We start from the raw sequence: 11,983 nt of genomic DNA, 5'->3' as shown, positions 1-11,983 counted from the left end.
TTTATGTGATTTAGAATGAATAAATGAGTATACAGATGGTACAGATATAACATGTGTATATGGTAATGAGCAGCTGCGAATATTCTTCTCAATCCTTTCAATCTTTAAAACTTTTTCTGTTACTTCAGCCTTTGATTTAAATTATTTGGTAACATGTAGCACTTTTTTTAAAATGTCGTCTTTGTACCATCTACTGTAAGTCTTTTTTGATAAAAATAAAATACTTTTGCAGTCAAGTTGATTCGTAAGGCCTCTCAGAAAGAATAACCCCCACACATACATGAAGTACAGGAGGCTCCTATGCATGAAGCTCACGTGTCAACAGGTCAGTGAGGTCAGGCAGCGGGCCAGGTGTCAACAGACGTGGACGACAGTGAAAACATTATCACCGGAGGACACAATGGACTGGGCAACCTACCTATAGAATATACCGGAGTGAATTCCCTGTCTTCCATTTATTGAATACTTAAACACAAAAAGATACAAATATATACAGACAGGCACGCACATAAATGTATAAAACACATTTCCTTCCTCAGTTTACTCTCTCACACGCACACAAACAAACAGGAACACACACAAACACAGATAGACACAAATCTAAGGATATTAAAATGGCGTCCAAGTGTCTGAGACACAGAGCTCTGCCCTGGCAGCTAGCTGTGGGTGAGGACAGAGAAACATCTCATGAAAACTCATCCTTACTTCTCTAGTTTACACAATGGTTATGGTGTTGTTGTGTAGCCAGGTCTCTCAGGTGTAAAACACAAACTGTACGGCAGCTTGGAACGACATGTGATTAGGTATTTACTGACATTTCTTGTGTACACATCTTATTTACTCTCTTTATTTATAATTACATTGCTATCACAGTAGGAGCCATGTTGAAAATAATGAACATGCAGGACAACCTACGTTTTTGGAAGTTAAATTAATATTCATTCGATCGTTCACACCAAACCTTATATAAATACTTCATTTGTCATTTTTAAAATGAACTTTCTGGTACACGTACAGGTGCATGACTTGTCTTTGTCAACAAGTCATTGAGGTCAGGCAGCGAGCCAAATGTCAACAAACCACACCGACATCACAACACCACGTGCAGTGGGCAGCGTGACAAGAATTCACTCACATACCACACAGATGCATAACTTGTCTGTGTCAACAAGTCGTTGAGGTCAGGCAGAGAGTCAGGTGTCAACAGACAACGGCACCGACATCACACCACCACGTGAGGTCAAAGTGCACTGGGCAGCGTGACAAGACTTCACTCACATACTGTATGTATTGCATCGCCTTCTCCATACCACTGAGTGATGATACACAATCAATGACTAAAATAACACACACACAAACACACTGAAAACCTAGAAAATTTATTTCAAACTCTGTGTAACACACACACATGCGCGCGCGCAGGCACAAATACATACACATGACCCAAACACACGGCGCTCCAATGCATGAAGTACTTGTGTGTGTGTGTTTATGGAGAATATTTGTGTGTTTATGATTTTTTCTTGATTTTTTTTTCTCCTATTCTGTACAATGAAAAGAAGCCAAACATACTGATACTTTCTCTACATTGACCTTTTTATGTCTTGATAAGTATTATAGAGGACAGCGGGAAAAAAGCTGTCAACCTCTTACAGTTCATTCATTGGATGTTCCTTGATCTGTCCCTGATATTTATGTGTCTAATTCCTGTGAAATAATTATGCACAAGACAGCAAATCGTTTAGTGACTGTTTAGTTTAGTTTCATACCTGGATAAAAGTAGAGCTTAGAGTTAGAAAACTAGCTATTTTTTCCATTATCTGTTTTGCTTTTTTACTTAAATTTGTAGACAAAGTTTGTTTAATCATAATTAGTTTGATCAGGTCTGCCTGGAGGTCTTGGAAGAATCTTGTGGGACTTGATATCAGATGACAACATTTCAGACAATGTAAAGGAAATTATCCCTAATGTTGGTGGTAAGTATACAGGCTGAAAAGTTTTGCACTGTTTTGAGTACATTATTAACAATGTATAGAAAATATCAGCAGTTTGAAGCAAATACTAAGTGTATGCAGAGGCAATTTTTTCTTATATATATTAATAGTGCTTTTTCCTCTAGACAATGATATGATGTGAAAGTTATTGATCCTACATTCTGACAAATGATGTTCAGTAAGAATATTTGGTGTCCTAGTCTTAGAGAACTTCTTTTCGTCCCATAGATAAAAAAAATTGCTGCATGGCAAGTAAATACGCTAGCATTGCATGTTAAAACTCTATGTGAAACTGCGACGACTGGAACTCACTATTCTGACAGATTTCTTTACAAGCAGACCATCACATCCTTCTACCCATTTTGACCATGAAATTTTAACCGTCAGTATCCTTCAAATTGTTTCGTCCACTTATCATTTTCTTGATATCTTTTCCACATGAACTGCTTCCAATACCTGCAGCCTTAAGTACTCCCTCTAAAAGGTTTGAGCTTTTGAAGGAATATGCAGACTCTAGAGAGATTCATCGTTAGTGTAACAAGTCCTACACACACTTACTATAGTATACAAATTACAGACACATAATACTTTGAATAGCCCTTGCAGATGAAGGTGAAGGAAAGTAGAGACTTGATCTTCAGCTCCACTTGAGTTGATTTTCAGTTGTAGTTAAGATGAGCAATAGAAATGTCTGACCTTCAGCTGAAGTCACAAAGGTTTAGAGCAAAGACAGTTGATGCTAGACAGCAGTCAGAATTGAGGACTTCCGGAGAAAGTTCACTGTTGAAGAAGCTGCACGATGACAACACAACACGTCCATCGGATGGTAGAACCAGAATGTTATTCTTTCGTTGTTCACGAATTTCCGACCGACCGCCAACAGGTCTTCTGTTTTGAGCTGCACTCAGACATTTTAAACTCCGTCTCGATGACGTAATGAAAGACGTACTTCAAGTTGTTAGAGTATGTCTTACTTTGACTTACTTCAAACTAAATTAAAAAAAACCACGCACGATTATATTATCAACTGAGAGACGAGGGAAGAAACTCAAGCTAGTGAAGCATTACAGAGTTAACTCCCATTGTTAGTGTTTGGGTTTAAAAACTACTGAGCAAGAAAATATGATGCAAGGCAACAAGTAAGCTGAGTGAGTGCACCTGTGCAGAATAAATGTTTCTTTTTTCTATCAAACAGACACCTAGTCTTTCCTGTCTTGCTGACAATTTGACTTGTAGTGTACCAAACATGAACCTCATTTACTGAAGTCGGGATGTAGAGTAGTGTAAGCAAGAGCATTTAAAAGGAAGGAGAGACCGATTTTTAGGTTTTTGTATAAAGTTTGAGGTATGGGTTTGAAGCATGTGGCTTACATTTCTTACCATGTCCTTTTAATATATCAAATATGTCCTTTTAATATGTCCGTGACTTTCAGTAAGCTGCTTCTGAACTGACTTGACAGAAAGTTTGTATGCTGAAATAAAATTTGATAGGTGCTGCACGAGTATCTGATCCTTCTTCTTTGAAAACACTGTTTTGAATGCTATCTGATTTTGGGCAATTGTAGTTTAGATACAAGGTAAGTCTGAGTCGTCTTCGAGGTGTGATATGCTTCAGACGGAGAGATCAAGGTTATGTGTTTGACCCTAATGTAATCTATACGTCAGTGTGACAGAGACAAAGAAGACAGGTACATAAGCAAGGCGGTTGGGAAAGGATTAGTCAGTTAGTAGACGGATATGTTAAAGGTTGACTGCGAGAGCGAGAGAACTAAAGTATTTACATATAAAGACCAAGTCATATCTTGTGACGGTTCTACCACCTTTGTATCAACAAATATTTAAAACTTTATAAGCTTTTGAATTTTGGACAGACCCAGACAAGGAGACAGTTCGAAGGGAAAACACTACAGGTGTCGCTCCGAATGCTATTAATAACAACATTTAGCACATTTAGCTAGCTCTTTTCTCCAGCATCAGCCGAACTCTAAGAGCTTTACCCAGAGGCGCGAGAACACATTTTAGGACGGCATCTTCATGAATACACAAACATGAAGCAGAATAAGCAGCAGAACATAACAACAGCAACGCTGACAGCAAAGATTGCAAAATTGTAATCAGGTACACCAGGAAACTAGAAAATCTGATTCAGACAGTGAATACGAGAGACGTGTTCATGACGCATTCTCATGAAACAAAAACAATGATTTGATTCCCGTGTCAATAAGTGTAGCTGTAACTGACGCTATTATGAACCCAGAATCTCTCACTGATGACCAGGCAGTGTTTAAACCACTCCACTGTCGGGATCCCCAAAGCACGAACACTGGTTATTGGCTGGTTGATTTAGTTGGAAAGTCCTTCTACCTTCAGGTGATTTCTCAATATGGTGGATAGATAGAGGGAAGGATTCTGGAGTACCCGGTGAAAACCCCTGACTCCTGGCCCAACAAACAGGTGTCACAAACACAAAGTGTCCTGATACGAGATCTGAACCGCGGTGTTGACAGCGAGTTTTGTCAAGCGTGCGCCCTTTGTGTAAACACCTGCATATTTACCTGTGTTTATATTGGAGGCTACGTCATCTGTTTCAAGGTGGATATTATTTACTTTGCGCTTTTTTAGTATTACTAAGTATTGTAAGTCTAAGTATTAGTATTGCTACTTCTTCCATTAGGTGCAATTAAAAATAGCGCATTGGGAAAATCCAGAGATAACATTTATGCTTACGTCAGACAAGCCTACGCCTGTATGAGTAGTTGTAAGGCGCCATGTTTGTGGAGTGTGTACAGGGAGTTAACCAAAAGTAATTCATGAAGGTTACAATTTAATGTGTATTGACTTCTGTTATATAAGGTAATTTTTTATCTTAATTTTTTTCTATGTCTTTGTGATGTATATTTTCTGTTTGATTAGTAGTGGTGTTAACTGTTCAATATTATTTTCAGTTTTTTATAACCAAGCAACTACATAGCCTACTAGCTTTTAAGATTAAGATACAAGAAGGAAAATTCGTATTGTGTGTAGGAATAATAATCACAATACAGCAAGGTATTATACTTGTCTCCCTTTTTCTATCTGCAATATATTTGTGATGAAAGTGTAATTCAAATCGAAAAATACTTGTAAAGACATGAACTCCTCTAGACACTGCAATATACAACACTCGGAGAATTAAAACGTAAAACATATGTTTTAATGTTTTATGGTTAATTAATGGGGTTAATACCTTATTATTTTGATAACAATACTATCTGAATAATTTAATACCTTATAATAGGTAAATAACAAATGTACCATATATTATTATTATAAATTCTTCCATAGTGTAGTGGAAGCTTTGTCATCGATCTTTTGTATCATTAAAGAAAACCTATACAAATGTTCAGATTGAAGTATTTGCATACTGAACAATGTCATTTTTGTATAGCTACTAAACTAGGAGGCTTAAATGGGACCCATCATAACAAAATTTTAAATTGCATACGGCTTTTTTTAGCAGAGGTCCAGGAAAAGATTAAGGTCAACTTTGGAAAGTTTCATAATTTTATGAAGGTGGATTCTTTAGTCATAAAACAAGCTGAGAAATTTATTTTTGTGCTACATTAAAAGTTAGGAAAGGCCTTAAATTACATTTTAATGGAAGTACTCCATGGTGATCAGACTCAAATGGGTAAATGACAAAATTTGAACACTATTTTGTTACCATACATCTGTTAAAACCCTATCAAATCACACCTTGCCAGACATCCTAGAAATTGCCTGTATTTTCAGTATTTATGATGATTAATGCGAACGTAAACAAACAGTAAACGAATCTTTTCTCTTTCTGTAGACATGTCTACAGCAGGAAAAAAAGATGTAGAATAGGTAAATAAGTGTTAGTAGTTTCTGTGGCAGTGGTTATGAAAGGACCGTGTTCATAATGCTAGGATTAAACACATTTCTAAAGAATCATCAGTAAAAATAAAATTCCCGCGTGGGAGAACAGAACTGCATAGACAAAAATAGCAAATATTATTTGCCTGGTATATTTATCTACGTTTGTCCTGCTGAAACGTTAGGTGGTGGTCAAAAGGAAATTTTCCATATGAGGTGGCATACAGAAGTGTCAGGACAGCTTTTTTTTAAAAGAAAAAATGATAGGACATATTGCAAAGATATCCAAACTTAAATTATTATTGCAATGTATAAGATGTTATATCAGTTAAATCACTGCACACACGTTTAGTTTGAATATTCGTCAGAATGATTCATCATCTGACTGGCACCAACTGACGAGCTGGTCTTCAGGGGAGGAAGGGAGGACTACATAAAAATATGGGCTGACAAAAGTAACATTTAGGGCTGTCTTGAATGGTAATGAGCAGCTCGTTAAATGTGCCATTCCTGATGGACATGCCTCAAAACATCTTGCTTCTTCAACTGGCCAAATAGGACCTGTTTGCGCACCTTGATAATTCCAGAGAGTGACTAAGTCAGAGTTCTCTGTGTTTACCACATTAACTTCACCTCGAACTTGCCCCCTGCAGATCAAATCAAGTTAATGGGTTGAATAATCAGCGTCTTGTCATCAACTTTAACTTCATGCGAAATTCTTCTCTTTGTATATCCCATTACAATAATAAAAAAGAATAAAGCTGACTACTACCAAAATGATTTTTAGTGTGTGTGTTGCAGGAATTCCAAAAATGGGTTGTCTCATGAAGAAACCAAATGATCCATTTGAAGTTCAGTGCTTATTTCCTGAGCACACGGAAGAATTTTCTCTTTATTTCCACTCTTCCGGTGGGCAGCAAGGTAAGTTTATTGGATATTTTGTTCTTCTTGACTGCATGCAAAATTGCGTCTGCTTCTATTTTGTCTTCCTGTCTTTTGTGCATCTCAATGACAATTCCTTCTTATTTATTTAACTTAGATGCTCACTTGTGTCAAAAATTATAATGAAAGGACGAGCCTCTTTGGTTGATGCACTTTAGACAGTATAAACAACTACTAATCCCTGTTTATTAATCGTACATTTTTCCACTTTAATACAGAACTAATTGCCGACTGTGTTTACAAGGAAAAACACGACTGTTACTTCACAGAAAGTGGTTTCAACATGACTCATGATGATGATAACGTCCTTACAATAGCAGTGGCTGATACAATATGGAAACAGACAGGAAGATTTCTTTGTCAGAAAGGGGGACAGCTTTTGAATGTCTCATGCCAGTTCCCTTCAGGTAAAATCTTCACTTGAATTAATACGTATCAGTGATTTGTCAACAATACGCACCCTTCTTCTCCTCCCTCCACCCACATAGTACGAAATCGCCACAATGTTAAAAACAGTTTCCTGCTAAACAAACAAGGATACACGTGCATACACCACGGAATTTTAAGTCCACGTGTACATTTTCAAAAAGACACTCTGTGGGCGTCTCGGATTTTCTACTGAGCCCAAAACAAATCATTACTCTTCTTTCCTTGTTCTTTTAATAATACATGTCAAAAAACAGGCGAGTTTTCACAAGCAACACACTGGTAACATACACTTTTCTTCTTTTTTTTAATGTGCCCAGATAACCGCTGAAGGAATAGAAAGAAATGTGTTATACCCTAGGGGTCGCATTGGCAGTGAAGTATACGTTTTTAGCAGAGTTTAGGGTACGGAAAGTGGCATCAGATTTCAGTTATATTCAGCATGAGATTCTCTAAATCTGGGGTAGGGGACGTCTGGCCTACAGTCCGTTTAAGGCCCACAAAGGTCGAGGCAATCGCTGGCGGGACTTCAGGAAATTCAGTAAATCTAGGGCAATTGTTTTTCATAACAACATAAATTTATTTTAAGTGAATCATAATAATAAGGTAGATTTGTAGGGAAAATCAAGGAGCATTTATCACATGATAGACATGAAACATACATGACGGGGAGGAAATGAATGCTTTTCGCTGGTACTCGCGGTCTGATTTGTAGTGACTCGGAGGACAGTCAGTGCCAGGCAAGATGGAGATGTACATGATGCAAATGTATTAATACACTGTGGTGAAACTACAACTTGACCAAATATAGAAAGTTATTTCAAGTTGATAATTTTGTATGCTTTACAGATGCTGTTTAATATATCCAAATTACCCCTGGAGGAAAACACCAATGTTAGAAGGATCAGCGCATATTTCTTTTTAAATATTTTTCTGCCTTTTGCTGCTATACTAAGCACACATCAGTAAATAACTTTAAATGTATATACACAGTAGGTATAAACCAGGAAGCATTTATTTGTTCACATGCAGATATTTGCCAATTTATGTAAGTCGGTTTCCAGTTTTGTTTCTAGCGATACATTTGAGTATTAACTATCGTAATTGATATTTTTTCCAGAACATTTCATTTCGGGCAACAGTACAACATCTGAAGATGGGTTAATTACCAGAGGTAACCGCAGTTGTTAATAAAACATTGCTTGATTGAACGTGGATTGAATATTGGGGAATTAATTTATAATTTCAAATTAGTTTAAAAATTCCTTTTACTACAATACCAAAATATACATCATTAAATACCTTTGAATGTAAAAATTAATCAATATATAAATTACTAACAATTTATATGTAAGTTCGCTGGTATTCAGTTTCCAATTTTGCTTTAAGAGATGATAATGATAATAACAATAACCATAATAACAATAACAACAATAATAATTATATTTTGCCAGAAAATTTCACTTTGAATAACAGTTTAATATCTCAAGCCAGCAAGAGTATGGCAGGTAAGTAAATGCTTCCAGTACACATAAACGACCCTACGCAATTTGTTGCAAATTAGCTTTATTATTTTGTAGCCTGGTGTGCTGTCTAAGCACGAGCCCACACCTTATATACTGATACAGAACAGCTTTATTAAAAGCCAATTCTAAGATGTCTTAAGTTTTATATCTGTGACTCATCCAGTAAGTAACGTTATTTTCAAAATTTGTGTCACCAGATAGCAACATATTTCAGAGAGGTATATGAAAAGATAACTAGAATAAATCAGAATATTAATCAGTTTTTTTAAGTTTTGGTATTGAAGGCCAAGAGCATAGTGGTCGAGGATATGAAGTTTCTAAAGTGGTTTTTAAAAAGCTATATTCTCATTTGCATGAAATTTTTAACACTATTAACATTTTTAACACAGTTTTTTTATTTTCTATATTTATAATGCATTTGGATTATTTACGAGGAGTTCACTATGCAATTCTAAATGATGTTTTGTCATTTCTTTTATATTTGCATACAAAAACTTCACATTTAAGTCATGAACGCTTGAATACATTGATTGGAAGTAGAAAATCAGTGATACTTTGTAGTACAAAACTATGAATCGCGAGGGAAAAAAGCAGGCAAGTTCTTAAGTAAACGACTTTGGAAAGGTACACTGCCAGATTTCAATTTAAAATCTTTGCATCAATACAGCAAAGAAATGTTACTCATAAAGTTTCTAGATATTTCTTTTCATGCATTTTGATTCCTGATAATCTTAGAATTTGATGACCTAAAACACCGATTTATAGCAATCAAGATGGGAATGTCAGTTAAAGCCAACAGTTTAAATAGCAATCAAAGTAAATGAGAAAAAATAGGTTTTTTTAGATATCAGGAGGCTGATATTTACAGGTTAGATTTATATCGCCTATATCTACCGATGTCTGCAAAAAAACACAAACCAGTCAGGTTGATCTTTAAGAAAAAATATTTTATACTGTATTCTGCTTTCAGCTGATTTGTATCTACTTTTCCGACCTTTTTTTCAACTGCATAAAACTTTTGAGTTGAGCCTAAATGTGTGATCTTTTACGTTTGTTGAAACATTTTTTTTTTTGAAGCAGATAACAATCCAGGAGTCATCGGTACTTATATTGGAGTTGCTGTTTCCATCATGTTGATCCTGGTCATCACCGTTCTGTTGTTGAAGAAATACAATTCAAAAAAACGTAAAATAACATTTTCATGAAAATGATTTAAGTTTTAAAACATAATATTAGAAGAGGCATAAGGAAAAAAAACCCACTAGACAGTACACATGTATTAATTCCAGATTTAGATAAACTTTTAGATAAACTGCATGATTAAAAACTGCATGATCAAGCTGAAAAAGCAGAATCTTCTCTGTATATTTATCAAGTATATTAAGCTTGTCACGACAGCTTTCTTGTTAGCGTTATAAGTCTCTTGAAGAAAGTGTCATGTTGAAATTTATTTGTTTCAGATTTCTTATTTCTCAAGAAATGTACCAAGTAAGTTAAATAAATTTTATCATAGTTTTAATAATCTTATATTCAAATAAGCTTGCCATTTTGAAATAAACCAATTCAAACTTACAAAGAGAAACGCACCCATTTCATTAAACAATCACTCATTAATGTGATGCACTCAACCAGACCAACCAACAAAAGAGCAGGCGACAAATACACAGCCTGTGTATAAGTTTCATTTGGGCTGAAATTGCCGGTTAGTCACAAGAATGCCACAGCTTTGTAGTTATTTTCCAGCCATCGTCCTTTGATCTTTCTGAAGGTTTAATTGATGCTATTAATTACAAATAAAGACAGACGCGAGCAAATGAACACTACAAAGGGGTAGCGCTACGCCAAAGCCATGCTAAAAAATGTAAATAAGGCGGAGCCATACCATTCGGTAAATTTTCCAGGATCTGACTAATGATCCCAACTGGGGTAGCCATGAGGCGAGCTTCGTTGATCCCAAATGGCAGATGCTGGCTCTAGTGTTCAATTGATGATGTACCTTTTATGTCCACTAAAGGTCTCTAGCGTGATACTATACACATATAACGTTTTCTTTAGCCATCGAGGGAGTTACCAGTGTCCTTTATTCTTCATGTCATCTCGCCTCCCCAGCACATCAAGCATCTATGTGAACACTCACTTTTGACCTCCTTAGCATGTCACTCTCTTTCAGTACGGAAGAGTGCCAGTGTCTCAGAATGCAGTAGTGCTAATTGATTGTCATTCATCTCGTGGACCGAATGGCTTATTCATTTTTAAGCTTGCTTCTGCAAAAAAATACTTTTCTCAGGCTGACCTTCATTTTTCGTACCGTAATCTCCTACTTCTACTTCCTGTCTTTTCTCTATTTTTCTTCATGACCATAAGCATCTAATGCTACTTCTTTCTACAAATTGTTTTTTTTTTTCATTTACAGGGGTACACGACATACATGGGACTTTCAGAGGCAAATATCTGGAGAAAGCAATGGCAGTGGAAACTCAGCTACACCTTTCCTTCAAAATGCTTAAGCAAAAACCGTTCTGTGTATGGGTAGATATCAGTTACTGAGACTTGAGGAAATAATGTTGGATAGTAGGAAATCAAGCTCCACATTGGGAGTCTAAAAAAGAAATTATCAGTTCCTACGTTTCTAGAGGACAATTATGTATAAATTTGTGGCACAAACTTTTATTGTTTTGCAAAGAAATTTACTATTTTACAACCCACATTAAATTATTTTTGTAGTATTTTGTGTTCAATTTGGTTAACGTTAACACTAATAAATTAAATTGTCACTGTAACTGTGTTGTCAGTTTTCATCCAAAAGTATTGAACAGGCTTTCGCCAGTCGAATACGAACATGGGACTCTGTACAGTGTAATAACTGCCTTCATCTCCACAATATTTAAAGGCGGTCATGTAGCGCTACGGTTAGCACCTGTCACCAGTACTTTGATGATTGGTCATCCTGGATTCAGATCTTACCTCTGGCACGATGGTTTTTCTCTGCAGGGGTTAACAGCTTAGCCTTAGTAGTAGCTTGAATTGCTGGCTATGGATAAAACACCAATTTCACCCTATATTCCTTTTACCTACTCAGTGTTTACTGCCGATCGCGACACACTATAATTGACTGCTTCCGTAAATTTTAATTAAAGTATTTTAAGCGCTCATCTATGAACTATCAAAAAGTCACAGTTAATCTTCGATGTATAAAATAAATATTATGGTCAGGTGACA

The 11,983-nt window shown here is 36.0% G+C and overlaps 1 protein-coding gene across 4 annotated transcripts; it reads left to right on the top strand.

Annotated features, from left to right (window-relative positions):
- The first annotated feature begins 4,724 nt into the window (after positions 1-4,724).
- LOC112569072 lies at positions 4,725-11,983 on the top strand. 4 transcript variants are annotated; one of them, XM_025246730.1, is made up of 8 exons: positions 4,725-4,847; positions 6,672-6,791; positions 7,031-7,219; positions 8,359-8,412; positions 8,693-8,746; positions 9,845-9,949; positions 10,225-10,252; positions 11,178-11,983. In XM_025246730.1, exons 2-8 carry the CDS (start codon positions 6,683-6,685, stop codon positions 11,269-11,271), a joined length of 633 nt encoding a protein of 210 aa, XP_025102515.1. In that variant the 5' UTR covers positions 4,725-4,847; positions 6,672-6,682; the 3' UTR covers positions 11,272-11,983. The 4 variants fall into 4 exon arrangements, with proteins under 4 accessions (XP_025102515.1, XP_025102514.1, XP_025102518.1 ...); XM_025246729.1 differs by having other exon boundaries at positions 9,842-9,949; XM_025246733.1 differs by lacking the exon at positions 8,693-8,746.

Source organism: Pomacea canaliculata, linkage group LG7 (genome assembly GCF_003073045.1).
Source record: "Pomacea canaliculata isolate SZHN2017 linkage group LG7, ASM307304v1, whole genome shotgun sequence".
In the NCBI taxonomy this organism is placed as follows: domain Eukaryota; kingdom Metazoa; phylum Mollusca; class Gastropoda; order Architaenioglossa; family Ampullariidae; genus Pomacea; species Pomacea canaliculata.
This window is presented reverse-complemented; position numbering and strand designations above follow the sequence as displayed.

Bases quoted from the DNA above. Each gene is read 5' to 3' on its own strand.
- LOC112569072 (XM_025246729.1), top strand. From the start codon at position 6,683: ATGGGTTGTCTCATGAAGAAACCAAATGATCCATTTGAAGTTCAGTGC. The intron at 8,413-8,692 runs GTAACCGCAGTT...ATATTTTGCCAG, and splicing joins AGATGGGTTAATTACCAGAG to AAAATTTCACTTTGAATAAC. The intron at 8,747-9,841 runs GTAAGTAAATGC...TTTTTTTTGAAG, and splicing joins AGCCAGCAAGAGTATGGCAG to CAGATAACAATCCAGGAGTC.